This window comes from Schistocerca serialis, chromosome 3, assembly GCF_023864345.2.
Source record: "Schistocerca serialis cubense isolate TAMUIC-IGC-003099 chromosome 3, iqSchSeri2.2, whole genome shotgun sequence".
Classification (NCBI taxonomy): Eukaryota; Metazoa; Arthropoda; class Insecta; order Orthoptera; family Acrididae; genus Schistocerca; species Schistocerca serialis.
In genome coordinates, this window is record NC_064640.1 from 770,106,387 (window position 1) to 770,119,762 (window position 13,376).

The 13,376-nt window shown below is 43.8% G+C and overlaps 1 protein-coding gene across 1 annotated transcript in view; it reads left to right on the plus strand.

The window, feature by feature from the left end:
* LOC126470611 (inactive phospholipase C-like protein 2) overlaps window positions 1-13,376 on the plus strand; it is a 725,325-nt gene that overhangs the window by 684,378 nt on the left and 27,571 nt on the right. The window contains exon 17 of the mRNA XM_050098565.1: window positions 6,532-6,618. Coding sequence (XP_049954522.1) covers window positions 6,532-6,618 — 87 coding nt within the window. The remainder of the gene's footprint in view (window positions 1-6,531; window positions 6,619-13,376) is intronic.

Sequence of the window (13,376 nt, forward strand, 5' to 3'; positions counted from 1 at the left end):
AATTTTTCTGTCTCTCTCGCTCTCTTCTAGCACAAAAAGTTGCATTTTTTCTGTTTCTTGCCTGCTCCCACCTCCCCCCCTCCACCCCCCCCCCCACCCCCACCCCAACCACACCCACCTCGCACCTCACAGTCACCTATGGTGCTGCCCATCTTTAAAGGTGCTACAAATAGTTCATCAAAGTTGTTTTTCTATGGTAAATATATATTTTGATTTGTTCTGCACCCCGTATGTTTCTCCCTATTGATGGGCTCTGTGAAAGGTGATGTATGAAGGAATGCTGTAATACCAAGAAGGTATATGTCAAATAATGGAAAACCTATGATGGAATGTAACAATATTATGAAAATGAAAGTTGCTTCTCTCACAATTAAAGCTTTCAGCCATTAAAACCTTCGTCAACAATAGACAATACACACACACACACACACACACACACACACACACACACACACACACACACACACACACACACCAGTGCATGATGGGAGTGGCAACTGGGTGAGGGTAAGGAGGAGGCTGGGGTGAGGAGAGGGAGGGATATTATGGTGGGGGTGGTGGACAGTGAAGTGCTGCTGTAAAAAGACTGGGTATGATGGGGGTGGTGGACAGTGAAGTGCTGCTATAAAAAGACTGGGTATGATGGTGGAATGACAGCTTTGTAGTGCTGGAGTGGGAACAGGGAAGGGGCTGGATGGGTGAGGAGAGTGAGGTCAGGAGGGTTATGGGAACATAGGATTTACTGCAGGGAAAGTTCCCACCTGAGCAATTCAGAAAAGTTGGTGTTGGTGGGAAGGATCCATATAGCACAGGCTGCGAAGCATTTATTGAAATGAAGGATATCATGTTTGGCAGCGTGTTCAGCAACAGTGTGGTCTACTTGTTTCTTGGCCACAGTTTGTCAGTGACCACTAATGTGGACAGACAGCCTGTTGTTTGTCATGCCTACATAGAATGCAGCATAGTGGTAGCAGCTTAGCTTTTAGATCACATGTCTGGTTTCAAAGATAGCCCTGCCTTTGGTGGGATAGGTGATTTTAGTAACCAGACTGGAGTAAGTGGTGGTGAGAGGATGTATGGGACAGGTCTTGCATCTAGGTCTACTACAATGGTATGAGCCATGAGTTAAGGGATTGGGAGCAGGGGTTGTGTAAGGATGGACAAGTGTATTGTGTAGGTTTGGTGGATGACAGAATACCACTGTGGGAAGGATGGGAAGGATACTGGGCAGGACATTTCTCATTTGAGGGCACGACAAGAGGTAATCGAAACCCTGGAAGGCAATGTAAGTCAGTTGCTCCAGTCCTGGATGGCACTGAGTGACAAGGGTAATGCTCCTCTGTGACCGGACGGTGGGACTCTCGGAGGTGGTGGGAGACTGAAAAGATAAGGCATGGTAGATTATTTTTTGTACAAGGTTGGGAGGATAACTACAGTCAGTGAAGGCTTCAGTGAGACTCTCAGTATATTTCAAGAGGGACTGCTCATTACTGCAGATGCAAAGACCACAAGTGGCTAGGCTGTACAAAAGGGACTTCTTGGTATGGAACGGGTGGCAGCTGTCAAAGTGGAGGTCTTGTTTGTGGTTAGTACTGATGTAGCCATTTTTGAGGTGGAGGTCAACATGTAGGGTTGGACTGAATAGGACCAGGTGAAGCAACTGGGGGAGAAGTAGTTGAGGTTTTGGAGGAATGTGGATAGGGTGTCCTCACGTTCAATCCAGATAGCAAAGATGTCATTAGTGATTCTGAACCAGGTGAGGCATTTAGGATTCTGGGTTTTTAGGAAGGATTCCTCTAGATCGCCCATGAATAGGTTGGCATAGGATGGTACCATTTGGATGCCCGTAGCCTTACCCCAGATTTGTTTGTAAGTAATGCCTCCAAAGGAGAAGTAATTGTGGGTGAGGATATAGTGGGTCATGGTGACTAGGAAGATTGTTGTTGGTTTGGAATATGTCGAGCATTGGGAAAGGTTGTGTTCAAACACTACCTCTGTCCCTCTGTTGCCTATTGTCGGTGAAGGCCTTAATGGGTGAAAGTGTTAATTGTGAGAATCTTTTTCTTGTGCCTATCTGCCACTCAGCATCTCCACTATATGGTGAATAGCAACTTTCATTTTCACAAGAAGGTATATGATAATTTCTGGAATGTGGTATATTGTTCCTAATTTTGATTTTGCTACAATTATTTGTGAAGGTAGTTTTCTCAGAATAGTGACCCATCCTTGGGTATTTTGGACTGCTGTAATACCAGAGAATCTTGCCACTGAATTTATCTGCCAGATCTAATTGAAATCTTTTATTTGTGAGTGGAAATTGCATCAATAGTATTTTTAAAATTATTTCAAACCAAATTTTGAAGAAGCTCCAGAAGCATTTTCAATGGGAATGTTTTATCTTCCACAATAAAGTGCCCAATTGGCTCCCTCCGAGTATCATTTCTGCTCACAGGAACTGCTGGCTATGAAGACAACATTTTGGCACAAACAACAAGCTATAGACTATTATAGAGATTTAGTGGAAAGCACTGGGGGCTGCCTTCTGTGACAAGGGTATTTGAAAGTTGGTACAATGCTACAACAGATGTCTAAGGCAGAGCAGTGACTATGTAGAGAAGTAACTGGAGGGTGTAGATAACTGTTGCAAATAAAATATTTTTGATTTTCACAGTGATTTCCATTTTGCAACCAATCGAACCTTACTTTCCGAACAGCCCTCATATAACATAACTCCAGTATGATACACTCCTCTTTTGCATAAGTTTGTACTTAACTGTGCTTATGCGAAAGTTCAGCTTCTGCTTTGTTTCATATGCATGTTTATCATAGTCATGTTTGAATAAGTTTTCTTTTTTTTAAGATGGTCCCTTTTGTAAAAATTAGTATTTCATAAATACATAAACAAGGAAGAGACAGTCTTTGCAGGCTTTTAGAAATGAATCTCCAAGAATCACTGCATTTAGCTTTCATTATCAACCTGATAATGTATGTGTGTGTTTAAATGAGGAATTCCCACAAAAAATTATTCCATACATCAGTAGTGACTATATATTACAAAGGTACATTGATGAGCAGCTTGTATTTTGAGTGTGAATCCTAGGTGCATACATTTGTGTATTCAGTTATTTATTTAGATAGGTAAGATGCATCTCCCACTTCAGATCCTTCTGAATGGGTATGCCTCAAAATTACTGACTTTTGAGACCTTATTTTCCTTCAATGGTAAAAACAGGGTTTGCAGGATGGAGGTTTTGCATGGCATGAAAGTTAACTGCCACAGTTTTTTAAGAATTTATGATGAGGTCCTGAACCACTGTACTAAGCTGTGCATAACTGATGTTTCCTGCAGACTTTCCCTCACTGTGTGATATAATTAGAATATTACTGTTATCTGCAAAGAGTACTGTGGTTCCACCATGTATTTTATCAGCCAAGTCACATACATAAAGCAGAAATAGGACACGTCCCAGAACAGAGCCTTGTGGTAGAACATACTAGCTCACTGCTGCAAAGACTAGAAATGTGTTGCATTTCACTGTCTTTGTATTTTATTTCTGTTATTCATTCATTTGTAGAACTGAAAGAATATAATAAATCTTACAGTTTGTATACAGGAAAAATGTGCTCTTCAAGCTACCATTTTATCATCATAAGTTTTAGACTAGAATAGAATCTTTATTTGAAACTTCCTGGCAGATTAAAACTGTGTGCCCGACCGAGACTCGAACTCGGGACCTTTGCCTTTCGCGGGCAAGTAGAGCACTTGCCCGCGAAAGGCAAAGGTCCCGAGTTCGAGTCTCAGTCGGGCACACAGTTTTAATCTGCCAGGAAGTTTCATATCAGCGCACACTCCGCTTCAGAGTGAAAATCTCATTCTAGAATCTTTATTTGTCTTTCAGTCATTGTGTTGAATAGTACATGTGCAGGACAAATAGATAAATATGCTACAATAATTGTGATAATACAATAATCATCAACACAGTGGTACTATACAGTGTTAATGTAATAATAACAGTAATAATAATAATAATAATAATAATAATAATAATAATAATAATAATTAGTGCCATGTTGAAAAAATGTAAATTATTGTCACATACATATAGGCATACTTCATAATGTAGTATGGCATGCACTTGACTACACTTCTAAGATATGCTTAAAAATATTCATTGGTAAATCTCTCTCTGTCTTTAGGAGTTTTTTTGTAGAGTTTTGAACATAGTTACTTATGGTTCTTATGCGTTAGTGTCAGTCTTGAGTATGGAAGATCTAGGTTACTAGTGTTTCAGGTATTGTGGATGTGAACTTAGGATCTTAAGTTAAAACTGCTCATGTTTTCTTTAGCATATGTTAAACAGTTGTAGATATAAATACTAGGCAGTGTCATTATTTTGATTTCTTTACAGTGTTTTTTTGCAGCTTCGTCTTGGTGCTAGATCTCATATATATATCTAACTGACTTTTTCTGCTAGTTGAAAAAAATGGTTCAAATGGCTCTGAGCACTATGAGACTTAACTTCTAAGGTCATCAGTCCCCAAGAACTTAGAACTACTTAAACCTAACTAACCTAAGGACAGCACACACATCCATGCCCGAGGCAGGATTCGAACCTGCGACCGTAGCGGTCGCGCGATACCAGACTGTAGCACCTAGAACCACTTGGCCACCCCGGCCGGCCTGCTAGTTGAAAATGGTACTTGAACTCACTGAGTTACCCCAAAGTAGTACTTCATATTGCAGTTGTGACTGAAATAAAGAAAAGTATGCTTAAATTAGTAAATTTTTACTAACAGTGTGTCCCAGCTTCTGCAGTAGGAAGAGTGTATGAGCTAGTTTGTCACATAGATACTTTATATACTTACCCATGTGAGTTTTTGATCTAAATCCAATCACAATAATTTAATGCTTTTTGTATCTTGTTTAAATGTCTTCATGGCAATGTAAATTTCCTCAGTTTTTATTTTATTTTTAGATAAAAGACCGGCGCTGCACTAGTCACTGCTCATTTCAGTTACTACTTTGTTGTATTCTGAGTCATCTGGCAGATTTTCTTCATATGTAATTAGTGTCATAGCATCGGCATACAATAAATTGTCACAAGGAATGTAATTTGGGAAGTCATTGTTATACACAATGAACAGGAAAGGACCAAGCAGTGATCCATGGGATTCCTCTCCTTGTTTTCATTGTTGTTGACATTTTGTTGTTTGCTTTTACTAATTGTATCCTGTAGCTTAGGTATGACTGAAATAGTTCTAATGGCTTATCTACAACACCATAATGTTCCAGATTTTATATCATTATGTCAATTGTGACAGATTCAGAGTCTTTAGTTATGTCTAACACTGTTGCACAAGTGAGTTTCTTGTTCTCAAATCCTTCATCTATGTTACTGAGGAGACACTCGACTGCATTTTTTGTTGGTAGCTGAGATCAAAAGACAAACTGGCTATTACTCACTAATTTATTACTTTCAAAATAATTGTAAATTTGCATTTTTATACTGTTTTCTATGACTTGATATAATGGGAACTGTTGATATGGGTCTACAGTTGTTTGGCATTTTTCTTTCATCTTTCTTATAGACTGGGAGTGTAATTGTCATTTTCAGACATTTGGGAACACACCTTCATTGAGAATATGATTTGCCAGTTATGTTAGTGGATTCATAGTTGCTCAGGCTACATATTTAATAATACTGTTACTATCCCCATAGCAATCCTCTGTTTATGTGTTTTTAAGTTATTTTTTGGTTACTGATTTTGGTTGCTTAAGCAGAGACACAGCTGCTGAACGAGTAATATAATTATATGTATTAAATGAAGAATGGGAGCTGGCACAGTCTATAGAGTATTTGTTAAGGGTATTGCAGTCTATTAGGACTGCGGTTTGCCCTTTGCCCATATTGATCTCACTTTTTACAGTATTCCAAACTATTTGACAACTGTTTTTTGATCCTGTGATATCTTCATCATTTACTTTAGATTTAGCTGATTTTATTTCATATTGGTCCAACTTCTTAAGGGTTATATAGTGCAGCCTGGCTTCCTCACTTTTACCACTCTTATTTTTGTGCATAAGTAGCAGTATCCTTATTTTCTCAAGCTTAATATCAGAGCATATATTGTGTAATGTATTAGTGCTGACAAAAATTAGTGGATTAATTTCAGAATTGTAGTCACTACAAGTGTCAGCTTAGTATATGACTATTATGGAAACTTTAAGAATAACATAAGGCTACTGCCTCCATTATGTGGGAAGGTGTTTGACCAAAAATAGAGAAAATTCTGCAATGAGACTTTAAGATGAAAGAATTTTTTGACATTTCACAGTAAAGCATAGTATCATTTAAAGATGAAAGTTGATTTGGGTTATTGTTTACACTTATAGTTGTGCTGTGTGCTGAGACATTTGTCAATGTGTGCCAGAAATGTATGTATAGAAAAAGTATCATAAAATGAAGAAATGTTACATTAGAACTATGTCAGTTGTTATGTGAGAAATAATACTCTGCTTTTAAATTTTAGAAGGAAATGAAGAAAAGAGCACGATATGCCAGAACTCTTGCCACCATACTGAAGTTTGGAATAAAAAACTTGGATGACATATTCAAGGTAAGCATGTTACCATGTTATTCAAAGATAAAAAGCCTTTTATCACTGAATATTTTCAGTATGCAAACTGGTAACCCATAACACATATTTTATCAAATAAAAGTGTTTTTAATGCTTTTGCTTGAGATATATATTTGCCATGAATTTATTAGCATGACTGTCTCAGAAAATCATATTTTGGACACGGATTTCTCATTACCACTAATAATCTTCTAGTAAACTCAACCTCTTTTCCTTAATATAGGATTTACAATGATTATCTCATTACTCTTGCTTAATGCAATCCCAGAAACAAGAGCATGCAACGTTAGTGGAAAGCATCTCATGTCACTAGATCACGTATCAATTCCAACTCCTTTGACTTTCTAAAGATCACCTTCTTTATACCTATGAAGAATCACATTACTAACTGTAAACCAAACTACTGAACTCACTTGTAGACTAACATCTATAGCTGTTTTGTCTCTTTTGATTCTCAGAGCCTAATGTTCTTTATTTTGTCCACTATTTCCTCCAGTTGACATGTGGTCAAAATACTGCTGTAGTTTGATTTTCCTTGTGATGAAGCAGCTATTAATACTGTTGTGTCGGTAGCTGGGCCGACACCGTGAAGTTTAGATGGCAGAAAATGCAAACTACACTAACGCTGTAGCCGATAGAGCACGCACGGCTAAAGCAGACGGGCGTGAAGTCTGGAACATGAGAACTTATAAATGAATAAGAAGAAAAGTATGTAGATGCTTATTACTTATCTTTTTATTAGTCCTTGGAATACATCTCTCTTGAATACTCGTAAGCTATAGGCACTGATACAAATGGCGCCTTGCTAGTTAGTAGCCATTTACTTAGCTGATGGCTATTCTGTCTCTCGGCTAATGAGAGAAAAGGCTTCGTACAACTGGGCGGTAGCTAGGTTCTCGTACAACTGGGCGGTAGCTAGGTTCGCGTACAACTGGGCGGTAGCTAGGTTCGCGTACAACTGGGCGGTAGCTAGGTTCGCGTACAACTGGGGCGAGTGCTCTCTCGTATCACGAGACCTGCCTTGGTGGTGGCGCTAGGTCTGCGATCACAGTGGCGACACGCGGGTCCGACATGTACTACATGGACCGCGGCCGATTTAAGCTACCACCTAGCAAGTGTGGTGTCTGGCGGTGACACCACATTCCTCCCCCGCAAATCGGCGAACGGTCGTGAGATAAGGCTTCCGCCCGCCGTGGGGAGGACCACATGTTGACGTATGCGATGAGGTGGGGAGCCTAACAACAGGTGAGGCTGTGCCACCCGCACCCGGCCATTCGGTCCGAGGGGAGCTAGGAAACGCCTGCAAAACTAGTCCAGGGTGCACGTCAACATGCGGTGTATGCGCCCGTAATGAGACAGGAGGGGCCGTAGGGTCGATCTCCATTGCGTCGGGGTACCCGACGCGCGATGACGTCATGTGGCCCGGAGCGGGCGGGAGTTCCATGGCGGAGGACAGCTGGCCACGGGAAGCGATCGGCGGCGCGTGACCCTGGGAGGCGCTTGGCGGCTGCAACGAAGCGTCGAATGCGGGCGGCGCCGGCGGGAAAACAAGCGGCGGCGGCGGCGGCTGCTGCTGCTGCGGCGGCGGCGGCGCGTCGCCATGGGGCAAAATGGAAGGCATCGTCGGTAACACCTGGGGATGAGGCGAGCCAGTAGATGGGTCCCCAGGGCGCTGACCGGACGGCACCGTCGCTGAAAGCAGACGGGGAGCGGCAGAACCCGAGCGACGACAGAGGCGCAGCTGATTGAGATGCCGACGCACCTCACCAGAGGCCCCCAAAACCAAATACATCGCGCGGCCGAGGCAGCGAAGAATGCGCCCTGCGAGCCAACGCCGTGAACCTCGATAGTTGCGATAAAATACAACGTCGCCCGGAGCAAAAGCAGGAGTCCGCCGTTGCACAGGAACCTGATGCGGCGGATGTAACAAAGACATCAAGGTGCGATGAGGACGACCGTGGAGCAACTCAGCCGGCGAGCGACCATCTCGGGGCTGAGAGCGATACGAAGACAAAAAGAGCAACAATGCGTCCTCCCGAGAATGCGACTCTTTCAATTTCAACATCTGTGACTTGAAAGTCCGGACCAATCGTTCAGCGGCACCGTTGGACTGAGGCGAAAACGGCGCGGATGTCAGATGTTGAATACCATTGGCCTGGCAGAATGACTGAAATTCTGCGGACATGAATTGTGGGCCATTGTCGGAAACAATAGTCTGCGGAAGACCTTCAATGCAAAAGATAGCAGACAACGCTTGGATGGTGGCGGAGGACGTCGTGGAAGACATCCGGACAACAAAAGGAAAATTACTGAAGGCGTCGACCAGAACCAACCATCGAGCATTCCAGAATGGACCAGCAAAATCAATGTGCAAGCGTTGCCAAGGGGAAGTGGCTTTCGGCCACGCAAAGACTTTCCGCGGCGGTGCGGACTGTTGTTCGGCACACGCCGGGCACGAAGAACACATATGCGTAATCGCAGCATCGATTCCGAACCAAGTACAGTGCTGACGAGCAAGTTGTTTCGTTCGCACTATACCCCAATGTCCTTGGTGAAGAAGCCGTAAAACAGAGGACTGTAACGAACGTGGGACCACGACTCTGGACTGATCATTATCAGAACGCAACAACAAAACACCACGTCGAACAAAAAGTCTCTCCTTGTGAGCAAAAAATCGGCGAACCAACGGATCCTCGATCCGAGACGTTGACAAAGGCCATTGCGTAGCAACAAAACGTAAAACAGTAGCAAGGACAGGGTCAGCAGCTGTGGCTGTAGCGACACGACGAAAATCAATCGGAAACGATTCGACCACGTCATCGGTTTCCGAATCAATGAACATGCAAGCAAGTTCGGAAGAATCGAATGCTTTATCCTCAGCAACAGGCAAACGGGACAACGCATCGGCGTTTCCGTGCTTAGCAGTGGACCGATACAAGATATCGTAGCGGTACTGCGAGAGGAAAATAGACCAGCGAATGAATTTCTGCGCTGTACGTGGAGGTACAGGCTTGGTCGGATGAAAAAGCGATGTCAAAGGTTTGTGGTCTGTGATGATGGTAAAGTGACGACCATACAAGAAATCGTGGAACTTAGTAACACCAAACACGAGAGCCAAAGCTTCTTTCTCTATCTGTGAATAATTTCGTTGCGCAGACGACAGCAATTTGGACGCAAAGGCAATAGGGCGATCATGGGAGCCAACTTTGTGCGCAAGCACAGCACCGATCCCGAAATCCGATGCATCTACCATCAACAAAAGGGGTTTCTGGGGATCGAATGGCGTAAGGCAAGTATTAGAAAGCAACGCCGATTTCAACTGGCGAAAGGCGCGTTCACATTCCGTCGTCCAGACGAACGGAACACCTTTACGGCGTAAGCGATGAAGCGGAGCTGAAATAGAAGAGGCATTGCGCAGAAAGCGATGATAATAATTAATTTTACCCAACACACTCTGTAGCTGTTTCACATTTTGAGGGGAAGGCAATTCTTGTATGGCACGGAGGTGCTCTGGACTCGGATGTATGCCTTGGGCATTAATGACATGTCCCAGGTATGGTAAGTCACGAGCAAAAAACACACATTTGTCCTTCCTCAAGCGAAGACCATTTTGTCGCAAGACCTGAAATAATGTTCGTAAGTTCGCAATATGATCTTCTTCTGTCTGTCCGGAGATCACTATATCGTCCAGATAGTTTGCTGCAGTAGGGACCGACGCACAAATAGTTTGTAAATATTGCTGAAACAAGGCAGGGGCGGATGCACACCCGAAAGGCAGTCTTTTGAAGCGGTATAATCCAAGATGCGTGTTAACCACCAATACGCGCTGGGATTCGTCGTCCACCGGTATTTGCAAGTACGCATCGGCTAGGTCCAACTTTGAAAAATATTTACCCGGGCACAGTTTAGCAAAAAGATCTTCCGGGCGGGGCAAAGGAAAAGTAGCAGTCACTAGCTGTGGATTCACTGTGGCCTTGAAGTCCACGCAAAGTCTCAATTTTCCGGAAGGTTTTGGCAAAATTACTAAGGGTGAGGCCCAGAGAGAAGCTTGCACACGTTCAATTACACCCTGTGATTCGAGATCGTGTAACGTTCTTGCGACCTCATCACGCAATGCGTGGGGAACATTGCGCGCCCTGAAAAATTTCGGTTGCGCGTTTACCTGCAGTTCTAAATGTGCTTCATAGTTTTGAGCGCAACCTAAGCCCGGTGCAAAAATGTCTGCAAATTCGTCACACAGCCGAGAAACACTGTCTGTAGGCACAGTTTGATTCACCGATAGGACCTGATTTACAATAGACATGTTAAACAACTGAAACAAGTCTAGCCCAAACAAATTCACTGCAGAAGAAGAACGAAGAACGTATAATGACACAAGTTTTGTTTGTCCCTTGTATGTTGCAAGAAGGCTGCACTGTCCTAACACAGGAATTTTCTGTCCGGAATATGTAGTTAGCTTAACATTTGCGGAACGCAACGGAGGTTTGCCCAGTTGTTTGTACGTGTCGTGATTGAGCAATGAAACTGCAGCTCCGGTATCGAGCTGGAATGGTATCACTTTGCCTTCAAAGTCTAAGTCCACAAAAAGTTTATTGCCCTGCTGACGACAAAAGCGACTGTTTTGTGCAATTTGAACAGACACTGGTACAGAATCACTTGCTAATTGACGTGATTTCCGGCGACGTCGACGCACAGTTTTTGTGGGACGATCACAGTTACTGTTAGAGAAAGTGTCACTGGACGAAGCGGAATTAACGACATGAATGTCCATAGGCAAAGGTCCACGAGCCTGAGTGTCCTGGGTTCGATTCCGGCGCGAAGCAAAGGGCCTGGAATGATTGTGATTGTCTGATCTGAGCTTTTTCTGGCAAACACTTTGAACATGTCCTTTCTTATTGCAGAAAAAGCAAATAGCTTGGCGTGACGGGCAATGTTCACGCGAATGTCTAGTAGCACACTGCGGGCATGATTTCACTGCATTTGTGGGCTGGCGCGGCACACCTGGCTTAGCACGCGGCGGTCGCTGTGTCGACGTGCGCAAGGCCCGGTTACCGGGCCGCGCAGCGCGTCCAGCGGGCCGGTTAATGTTACACACGGCTGGCGAAGTTTCAAAAGATTCCTGAGCACAGTCAAGTGTGTCCTGTCTATCCAATATGTCTATCACCTGTTGAAGGGAGGGATTAACTAGTTTCAAAATTTGCTCCCTTATGCGAACATCAGAAACGTTCTGTGCAATTGCATCACGCACCATTGTATCTGAATAAGAAAGACCACAGTCACATTCAAAGGCACAGTCCCTAGTAAGTCCTTGCAATGTTGCTACCCACTCCCTATTAGTTTGACCGGCCGTACGTTTTGTACGAAAGAACGTATACCGTTTTGCAACCACATTAACTGTTTCTTTGAAATAGGCATCTAATGCAGACAAAATTTCCTCGTAGGACAGAGTTGCTACGTCGCGTCGGGGAAACAATTTCACTATCACACGGTATGTGGACACCCCGACACAAGAAAGCAAAAACGGCTGCCGCTCTTTACCTTGAATTCTGTAGGCAGCGAGGTGAAAGTTGAACTGGCGCGACCACTCGTGCCAGGTCTCATCGGCTGCCACGTATGGTCGAAAGGGAGGTGCAACAGCGTTTAGTGGCAGCAGTAGCGAAGAAGCGGCGGCGGCCGCATCGGTTTGAATGGTACGTTGACCCTGGACGAGCTGTCCAAGGGCATCCAGTAACGCCTGCGTCTGCTGATTCTGCAAGCGATAAAATTCGGACAGTACATCTGGAGAATGTGGCGAAGCCATGACACAATTAAATGTAAGCAATCAGAAATAACTTTAATTCGTCGCCAATGTTGTAAACGAATTAATACAAACTCTTTTGCTCGTCGCCAATAAATGTTGTGTCGGTAGCTGGGCCGACACCGTGAAGTTTAGATGGCAGAAAATGCAAACTACACTAACGCTGTAGCCGATAGAGCACGCACGGCTAAAGCAGACGGGCGTGAAGTCTGGAACATGAGAACTTATAAATGAATAAGAAGAAAAGTATGTAGATGCTTATTACTTATCTTTTTATTAGTCCTTGGAATACATCTCTCTTGAATACTCGTAAGCTATAGGCACTGATACAAATGGCGCCTTGCTAGTTAGTAGCCATTTACTTAGCTGATGGCTATTCTGTCTCTCGGCTAATGAGAGAAAAGGCTTCGTACAACTGGGCGGTAGCTAGGTTCTCGTACAACTGGGCGGTAGCTAGGTTCGCGTACAACTGGGCGGTAGCTAGGTTCGCGTACAACTGGGCGGTAGCTAGGTTCGCGTACAACTGGGCGGTAGCTAGGTTCGCGTACAACTGGGGCGAGTGCTCTCTCGTATCACGAGACCTGCCTTGGTGGTGGCGCTAGGTCTGCGATCACAGTGGCGACACGCGGGTCCGACATGTACTACATGGACCGCGGCCGATTTAAGCTACCACCTAGCAAGTGTGGTGTCTGGCGGTGACACCACAAATACGAATAAAATGTTCTCTGGTTTTCAGCTACATCAAGTGGTTTAAACACCATGAGCTTTCAACCAAGCACTCCCAGGCCATTTTCATGTGGAATGGCTGTTGTTGGACTGCTTGTATGCTCTTATATACTTTAGCTGCCAGCTGTGATGTCATTGGTGCTCATGGCACCAACATATATTGGTATACATTGACTCCATGTTCAAGGTGCCTGCTGCAGCCTCACTGTCCTTG